General features: G+C 59.4%; 1 protein-coding gene across 2 annotated transcripts; it reads right to left on the bottom strand.

Annotated features, from left to right (window-relative positions):
- Positions 1–2206: 2206 nt before the first annotated feature.
- NRM (nurim) lies at positions 2207–5988 on the bottom strand. Of its 2 annotated transcripts, XR_012656909.1 has the most exons (5): positions 5790–5988; positions 4946–5148; positions 4494–4670; positions 2627–4245; positions 2207–2530 (listed from the first exon to the last, which is right to left on the bottom strand). XR_012656909.1 is itself a non-coding variant. In XM_032800543.2 (4 exons), exons 1-4 carry the CDS (start codon positions 5911–5913, stop codon positions 3925–3927), a joined length of 825 nt encoding a protein of 274 aa, XP_032656434.1. In that variant the 5' UTR covers positions 5914–5988; the 3' UTR covers positions 2207–3924. The 2 variants fall into 2 exon arrangements, 1 of the variants encoding a protein (XP_032656434.1); XM_032800543.2 differs by having other exon boundaries at positions 2207–4245.
- Positions 5989–9103: the final 3115 nt, after the last annotated feature.

The raw sequence follows: 9103 nt of genomic DNA, 5'->3' as shown, positions 1-9103 counted from the left end.
GGTGAGGCAGCTGGGGAACAGCCTCGCAGCAACACCGCATGGGGCTCACTTCCCCAGTGCTGAGGTGCAGCCACCTCTGGGGTGGGGCAGGTGAGGAGCAGCACCCAGTGGAGCTGCACCCCACTGTAGGAGGGGCCTCCTGTGGCCAGTGAAAGTTGCAAAGCGCTGTGGGGTTTAGGGCTAGGACTAGAATAAGCTGCGTGGGAATTAGGCCAGGACAACGGAGTTACCACCCCACCTCTTGGAAAAAAGGACCAAGGGAGTTACCAACTTCCTGCAGCACAGCGCCCCCTAGGGCTGCACTGGGGCATTGGGGCCAGCGCCGAGTGCCAGGGCCAGGGCCGAGTGCCAGGGGCCAGGGCCCCTTTTCGAGCCCCCACCCTTGCTCCCTGCACCAGCTTTTTCTGGCGCTAGCCCGCCTGACCCTTCAAGATCAGACAAGAGCCTTAGCTAAGCCCCATGCAGCTGTCTGCTCCCTCTAAGCCAGCAGGAATGCATGACGCACAGATGCCGATAGACCTATGTCGTAGCCGCAGCCCCCTGCATCGGCCCTTGGAACATGGGCTGGATTCTTCCCAGACAGACCAGCATCCAGCCCCTCTGCCGGCCTCGCTAAGAACAACCTTGGGGTGCAGATGTCAAACCCCACCTGGCTCGGGGTGGGGGGAGGAGATGGAAGCATCGCCATAGAGCAGGGGGTTTCAAATTTTGTTTTCATTTGCGACCCCCTAAACATTTAAAATGACAGTGTGTGGACCCCTGGAAATCTTAAATATAGTCTGCAAGAACCCCAGGGGGTCCGCTGAAAACCACTGCATATAGCAGGGACTGCTTCTCTAATGCAGATACAACACAATGGCCAGTGCGCCTGTACCAAACACCACCCCTGGGTGGTGAGACACTGAAATGCTATGGCTGGTGCGCCTGTATCAACACCTCCCCTGGTGGAGAGAGAGTGAATGCTATGGCTATTTTCCTGTACCGACACTGCCCTAGTGGTAACGCAGTGAAATTGCTACGGCTAGTGTTCCTGTAAGGATCACTGCCCCCTAGTGGTAACGCAGGTGAATGCAACGGCTAGTGTTCTATGGACACTGCCCCTAGTGGAACACTGTGAAATGCTACGGCTATGCGCCATATCAACAGCTCCCCTGTGGAGGAAGAGAGTGAAATGCTATGGCTAGTTTTCCTGTACCGACACTGCCCCCTAGTGGTAACGCAGTGAAATGCTACGGCTAGTGTTCCTGTGAAGACACTGCCCCCTAGTGGTAACGCAGTGAAATGCAACGGCTAGTGTTCCTATGCCGACACTGCCCCCTAGTGGTAACACTGTGAAATGCTACGGCTACTGCGCCTATATCAACACCTCCCCCTGGTGGAGAGAGAGTGAAATGCTATGGCTAGTTTTCCTGTACCGACACTGCCCCCTAGTGGTGAGACACTGAAATGCTATGGCTAGTGCGCCTGTCTCTCCACCAGGGGGAGGTGTTGATAGAGTGAAATGCTACGGCTAGTGTTCCTGTGCCGACACTTCCCCCTAGTGGTAACGCAGTGAAATGCTACGGCTAGTGTTCCTGTACCGACACTGCCCCCTAGTGGCGAAACAGTGAAATGCGATGGCTAGTGTGCCTGTACCAACGCTGCTCTCTACTGGAGAGCTGTGGTATAACGAAATGACTAGTGTGCACCTAGCACAGTGCCCCCTGCTGGGGAAATGTAATGCAATGCCATGGCGAGGGTGCATGTACCAACAGCACCCCCTAACAGGGAGCATCATAACTGCTTGCTTGTCCGTCATAGGCTCTTGTCCATTTGCAGAGTAGTGATTCTTTTCCTTTAGCTGCAGGATGGTGTTTTTGGAGGAGGAAAAGCAGTTCTCTTCCCTGCACTGCCGAGCTCCCACCACCCAAGACGAGAAGCATGAATATAATAGGGCGCCTCAGACTTGTTACAGCACCTACAGTTAGGGACACAGAGGCAAAAGACAACTGACTCACCATGTCAAGTGGAAAGAGGCTGAACTGGGAAAGGAACCCAGGAATCCACTCCCAGCCCTCCTCCTGCTCTAACCACTAGACATCCTCCCCTCTTCTCCCAGATCTGGGGTAGAACCCAAGAGTCCTGGTTCCAAGCCCCCCTGCTCTAACCACTAGACCCCATTCCCCTCTCAGAGCTGTGGGTACAACCCAGGAGGCAGACAAGTGTGTAAAAGAAGCAGCGACTTTTTTAATTTTTTTTAAAAAATTGTTTTCTCAGATCGCACAAAAATCCAAGATACAAAAATACTTTATCAGCTTTGCGTTAAGAACAACACATTAAAAAAAACCCCAGCACTTAAAAATAAAAGGTTCCTGGTTAAGGCATTGGTGTAAGCAGGGCCGGCTCCAGGCCCCAGCGTGCCAAGCGCATGCTTTGGGCGGCATGCCGCGGAGGGCGCTTTGCTGGTTGCTGGGAAGGCGGCAGGCGGCTCTGGTGGACCTGCCGCAGGCGTTCCTGAGGACTGTCCGCTGGTCCCGCAGCTCTGGTGGACCTCCTGCAGACACGCCTGCGGCAGCTCCACCGGAGCCGTGGGACCATCGGACCCTCCGCAGGAACGCCTGCAGGAGGTCCACCGGAGCTGGGGGACTGGCGAGCGGCAGAGCACCCCCCAAGGCCTGCTGCTGTGCTTGGGGCGGCGAAATTGCTAGAGCTGGCCCTGGGTGTAAGGCTGGGGTCCCCTCCCAGAGTCAGGAATAGAACCCAGGAGTCCTGACCCCCAGTTTCATGCCCAACCCAGAGAGGTCCCAGCCTCCTGCATCAGAACAGGGAAACCATAAAACATAAGACTTGGAGACTGAGTGTCTCAGGACTGATCCAAAGCAAGATCTTCCTAGCGAATCCCATGGGCTTTGGATCCAGCTCTAAGTCCAGTTAAAATCTCCCCCCACTGAGACCCAAAGACTGGGGTTCTGGGGACAGAACAAGCTGCCCCCTCAGACCCCATCACTAATATGTCTCAATTCAGCTCTCTGATAACGACTGAGGCCACCAGCAAGGGGGCGGAGAGGTGCCTGAAGTGGATGGTTGGGGCCGGGATCCCTGTCAGTTTGATTCATGGGGCGCAGAACGGCTGGTAGGTAGGAATGGCTTTTGGTGACTAGTGAATGGAACTGGAACCAGCACCTCAAGAGGGGAAAGGCCCTGTATCCCATGACTCAATCCCCCGAGTCAGCCAGTGCCCCTGCTCTGGGGCTAGGAGCAGAGCTGGCACCTCCTAGAGGGGAAAGGCCCCATGTCCCATTTACTCCACCCCTCAACTGGCTGGCCCCCGATAATGCATCTGCCTCAGTGTGTTACTAAAGTAAGCACAGATTTATCATCATTTTGTTTTTAAAAAAACATTTTCAGAAAATCTTTTTGCAGTCACAACTGTGGATGGAAACAAAACACACTGGGTAAAGCAGCCAGGTAAAACCAGGGTCCTGACTCCAAGCCCCAAACCTCTGACCACTAGACTCCTCCTCCCCTCCCAGAGCTGGGGATAGAACCCAGAAGTCCTGACTCCCAGCTTCCCCTGTTCTAACCCACTAGACCAGATGCCCCCCCAGAGTTGGGCCTCAAACCCAGAAGTCCTGACTCTCAGCTCCTACCTCGCTCTAACCACTAGACCTTACTCCTGTCCCAGAGCTGGGAATAGAACTTAAAACCCTATGATAGGAGACTGGGATCTAATGGTTAGAGCAGGGGGAGCTGGGAGCCAGGACTCCCGGGCTCTACCTCCTCTGTCTGGGAGGACGTGGAGCCTAGTGGTTAGAGGAGGGACGGGGTTGGTTTTGAAAACTGCTGCGGATGCTAGGCACTCAGAAGTGATAATCCTACAGTAACTAGCGCAGGGTTTTTGACCTAAGGGCATCAGTGCACGGCAGAGACCCAGGCCCCGGCCCCTCAGCTCTCCTTGCCACGCGCGGGACCATTGCGGGCCAGCAGGTCCCCGTAGGCCGCCTCCTCGCGGGAGAAGACCAGGAACTTCTTGTCGAGCTGGGCCCGCAGGTAGAGGTAGTCCTGCTGGTCCAGGCTGTGCCCGCAGCTCAGGTAGGCGGTGAAGAGGCCAGCCAGCAGGAGGCGATCCAGAGCCAGGCAGGGCACGGCCCACAGCACCAGCAGGAACTCCAGGTAGACGGGGTGGCGAAGGTGAGAATAGAGCCGCACAGCCCGCACGGACTTCAGCGCCAGCGGGTCCCCCATGCCCAGGCAGTGATAATAAACCTGGGGGTACAGGGAGAGGTTAAGGGCAGAGTTGAGACCCTCCCAGATCTGTGGCTGGATCAGAGCCAGGGCCCCCTAGAGGGGAAAGACCCCATAACCCATTCCCCACCCCCCTGAGGCAGCCAGTCCCCCAGCCTAGGGCTGGATCAGAGCCGGGGCCCCCTAGGGGGGAAAGGCCCCATGTGTCCCACTCCCCATTCCCCGAGCCAGGCAATCCCCCTGCCCGGGTTGCAAGGCGACCGAGGTACCTGTTTGACTCCCATGAGCTCAGCATAGTCGAAGATGAGGATGACGCTGAAGATAACCAGCCAGGCAATGAAGTGCAGGATGAAGCAGATGAGCGGGACCCAGGTGTCCCAGGGCTCCGTGCAGGCGTTCCAGAGCAGGGGGCCATGCCGGACAGGTTGCCAGTACCGCATCAGCAGCTGTGGGGGAGCCCCATTAGAAATAGTTCTGCCAATGCCTCCCAGCCCCAACCCATAGTCCACAGCTAGACCAGCCTTGGGCTCCCCCCAGCTCTGACCCACAGCCCACAGGTAGCCCAGCCTTGGGCTCCCCTGAGCCCCGACCCACAGCCCCCTGCTAGCCCAGCCTTGGGCTTCCCTGAACCCTGACCCGCAGCCCCCCGCTAGCCCAGCCTTGGGCTCCCCCACAGCTCTGCTGGTGCCCCTCACTCCTGACCCGCAGCCCCCGGCAGTACCTGGAGGGCCAGGGCGGTGCAGAAGACGTAGAAGGATCTCTGCAGCACCCCAAAGCAGCTGGTGGTCCAGCGCTTGACCAGCGCGGTGGCCATGAGGCTGTGCTGCAGCACAAACAGCACCACCAGCCCCAGGTCCATGGCCAGGGGCCTCAGCACCCGGGGGTCCCACAGGGCAGCCCCCCACTCCACGTGGGGGGTGGCCTCTGCAAAGGGGGAGATGGAGTTAATGGGAGGCAGAATGTACCTGGTGAGGTGTCACCCATTTGGCTCAGCCCCAGGGCACTGCTCCCCCTACCCCGCACCCAGTTTCCTCTTTACCCCCCAGCTCCCAACCTTGGCCTGATCCCCAGCAGGGCCCAGGTCCCACCCCAACCACCCTCCCCTCATAACTCCCCCCAATCCTGGCTTCTCACAATTCCCCCCTTAACCACCTCAAACTCACTCCCCCTCCTGCTGGGCCCCTCCCAACCCTGAGTGGGATGGGCTTCCCCCAGGATCCTCCGCCCCCAGGGGCTTCCCTCTGGGTCTGCCCTCCTAACCCCCTCCCGCCCTGGGTCTTCTCTAGGGCTCCGCCTCCCCAGGTCTCCCTTCCCAGCCCCCTCCCCTCAATCTCCCCCTAGGTCTCTCCTACCGACCCCTTCAGTCCCAGGACCCTCTCTAGGGCTCCCCCTCCTTTCCCAACCCCCTCCTGCCCTGGGTCTCCTCTGGATTCCCCCTCCCCCGCAACCTCCGGGGTCCCCCCCTTGTGTGGTCTCCCCCCAGGTCTCTCCTCCCAGCTCCATCCCCCGGCTCCTCCCTCCTCTGCCCTTCCGCCCCGGGTCCCCGCAGCCCCGGCCCCACGCACCCGGCCGCCCCCCGCCGGGCAGCACGGCGCGCAGCGAGGCGAAGCGGATCAGCTCCACGCCGGTGCCGAAGGTGAAGAGGAAGCTGCCCAGGGCCGGGACCATCAGCAGCAGCCGGGCCGCCATGGCGAGCGGGGAGCCGGGGCGGGGACTCCGCTTCTCCCGCCGCCCGGAGAGTCCCGCCCTGGCCCGGGGAGGGGCTTCCCCCTGGAACCTCCTCAGAGACCCGCCCGGCGGGGAGGGGCTTCCACGGGATCCCCCTCCCCAGTGACGCGCCAGGCCCGGGAGGGGCTTCCCCGGGATCCCCCTCCCCAGTGACCCGCCAGGCTGGGGAGGGGCTTCCCCCGGGAACCTCCTCAGGGACCTGCCTGGCGAGGGGGCTTCCCTGGGATTCCCCCCCCCCCAGTGACCCGCCCGGCGGGGAGGGGCTTCCCCGGGATCCCCCTCCCTAGTGACCCTCCCGGCAGGGAGGGGCTTCGCCGGAATCCTCATCCCAATAACTCGCCAGGCCGGGGAGGGGCTTCCCCGGGATCCCCCTCCCCAGTGACCCGCCAGGCCGGGGAGGGGCTTCCCCGGGATCCCCCTCCCCAGTGACCCGCCAGGCCGGGGAGGGGCTTCACCGGGATCCCCCTCCCCAGTGACCCGCCAGGCCGGGGAGGGGCTTCACCAGGATCCCCCTCCCCAGTGACCCGTCTGTAGGGGAAGGGGATTCCCAGGGATTCCCCCCCTCTAGAGAGTCAGTGACCTTTTAGGGAAGAGCGTCCCCCGGGAATCCCTGTTCCCTTGGTTTCCCAAGCCCCAAAGGGAATCTCCCTCCTCTTAGGAATTCCCCTCTTTCTGGGCTCCCCCACCCCCAGTAGGCGGGGTTTCCCTTTTGATCCCTCCAAAAAAGCCCCTCCCCCCTGACATTCTCCATCCTTCCCTCTCCTCTAGGGGGAGCTAGGCATCTCTCCCCCGGCCCCACGCACTGCCCTGTCTGGGATCCCATGCCGCTCCTAACTTCCTTATGGGGACACCTCTAGGGCCCTCTCTGCCCAGAGATCCCCTTCCACTGGGGACCCCCTCCAGAGATTCCCCATCAACCCCCCCGCCTGCTGATCCCCCCAGAGCATTACCCCCAAGTCTCCCACTACTTGGGACTCCCTTCAAGATTCCCCACCCTCTCCTGACACATGGGGATACGTCAGAGATATCCTAGGAACCTCCCCCACCCCAAGATCAACCCACACAGCCCTGTCCGAGGAAGGGCTTCCTTCTAATCCATCCCCCCATCGTCCTGCCCCTGCTGCATCCCTGGGCTCCCCTCCATCACCCCCAGGCCATGCTGTATCCCCTTCCCATGGCCCTGAGCTCCCTTCTGCAGCCTCGCACCCCAAGCCTGCCCTGCTCCTTGCCTCTTGGCCACGGCACCCCCCTGGCTACAGCAAAGTCTCAAGAATCCCCACTTTGAAGCTATTTAAACCTTCCTGTTGCAGTTTGATGCAGGCTAACGGCACCGTGGTTTTAACCAGGTCTTAAGCTAGCAGGCTCAACCTCTTCTCCATGAATCACAGCTCTCCTGCCTAGGGAGAACTGAGAGCACAGGCGTCTCACCAGCCGTAGCCAATTTTTATTAAACTCTCTGTTTCCTTCCCAGAGGTCAGAGCTGGCAAAGTTAGTCACAGCTCCCTCTCCCACCCTTGAAGTCTTTGACTCCAGGGTAGTTACGTTAACCTAGGCCAACTGGGGATTGAACATGGGAGCCTCGTATGCTGCCTTTTCCATGTGATCAAGGGGACCATGTGAGTAACACTTTCCTGGGCCCTCTCTTGGGCTGGAGTCCTGGGTTGAGGTGTTCACCCCGCACTTGCCCTGAAGGGGGTAAGGTGGCTCAGACGGGGCCTATTAGCCATATAGGCCACAGCTGGGGAGAGAGCCAGGGCCTGATACAGGCTAGCGGATGATGAAGCAGACTTAGCCTGTATAAAGCCAGGAAGTTTGCAGTAGAAGGGGGCAGCAGGGACAGTCTATAGTCACTCTCCAGGTATGGAGAGATAGGTAGGAGGAAACCCAGAGGGAGCAAAAGTCCTTGGCTCCTAGCCTGTGGGAAGGGTTCACCCAGAGGCGTTGCCGGCAAGAAAGTCTGTGGAAGGAAGGCAGAGTAGAATGAAGCCAAGAGAAAGAGCAGCATGAGGATGTCAGACGAGGAGAGAGCTGCTCCCCAGACCTAGCCGCAGGGAGGGTCCCCAGTGGTGAGGGTACCCCCATTACAGGCCTGATAATTAGGGTTTACTGGGGAGGTGTGGACTGTTCTCTCCCACCCTGTTCCTTATTCCCAGGCACTGTCCGGGGAGCCGCTCCTACTTCTCTTTCTGGCTTGCGCTCCCTGCATAGCGTCACCTGTACATACACATCAGCAACCTGCCGCTGTTTCTGCTGATTCAGGAACCTTCTCCCATGCAGCTGCTCACACTTCTTTGATGCAGGCCTCAAAGAATTCGGGGAGGTATGGCCCTTGGTGTAACGTGAAACCTCTTTAACAGGGAATTTAAAAACATCCTATCACAGTTTCGATTACAACCGTGTTATTACACTCCTGTAACGCTTCAGCGACCAGCTCAGCGAGCAAAATCACCAGGCTCCATCCCTCAGGGATGTTCTGTACGCTGCAGATCCTTTCAAAGGCGGCCAGTCAGATCAGCATCAGCGCCATCCCTTGCTCTGTAACTAGGTCATGGTTTGTCCCGCCATGTGGTCCTGGCATAGGCGGAGCACTCGGCCCTCCGACGCGTCGCTCTTTCTGCCACCTGTTTCTGCTTCTCAGCGTCCAACTTTTGCTTCCTGGCCTCCAGGGCTCTCTGATGTGTGGCTTCTAGGGCTGCTCACTTCCTGCCCTCCGGCTCGATTTCCTTTTCCTTCTCTGCTCTCTCCAGCCTTTTGGACCAGCCTGCCTGTACCTAATGGAAAAGTCTCAGTTCTTCAATCATGGGCGGTGGGTTTAATAGACCAGGGAGGCTTAGTCTCCCCTGGAGCAACCACTGCTGCCCCACTGCTGGACGCCTGGGCTGTGGTGGCCCTGCCCATAGATGCTGACTCTGGGGGTGTTCCGGGGCTGGAGCACCCACAGAAAAAAATAGTGGGTGCTCAGAACCCACCATCAGCCTCCCTGGTCATCTCCTCCCCCATCTCCCCAGAGCCTCCCACCAGCGGCTGATCAGCTGTTCAGCAGCAGGCAAGAGGCATTGAGGGGGGAGGGGGAGGAGCAGGAAGAGGCGGAGTGAGGGTGGGGTGCACTCGGGGGGGGGGAAGGGGAGGAACTGGGTGGGAAGAGGCAGGT

Source organism: Chelonoidis abingdonii, chromosome 12 (genome assembly GCF_003597395.2).
Source record: "Chelonoidis abingdonii isolate Lonesome George chromosome 12, CheloAbing_2.0, whole genome shotgun sequence".
Classification (NCBI taxonomy): Eukaryota; Metazoa; Chordata; order Testudines; family Testudinidae; genus Chelonoidis; species Chelonoidis abingdonii.
This window is presented reverse-complemented; position numbering and strand designations above follow the sequence as displayed.

What these genes read in the sequence shown, in the direction of transcription:
- NRM (XM_032800543.2), bottom strand. Translation starts at nt 5,913, where the DNA reads ATGGCGGCCCGGCTGCTGCTGATGGTCCCGGCCCTGGGCAGCTTCCTC. An exon ending in GCCCGGCGGGGGGCGGCCGG is followed by an intron (nt 5,149 to 5,789) that starts GTGCGTGGGGCC and finishes CCCCCTTTGCAG; the next exon opens with AGGCCACCCCCCACGTGGAG. An exon ending in AGCTCATGGGAGTCAAACAG is followed by an intron (nt 4,246 to 4,493) that starts GTACCTCGGTCG and finishes CTGTACCCCCAG; the next exon opens with GTTTATTATCACTGCCTGGG.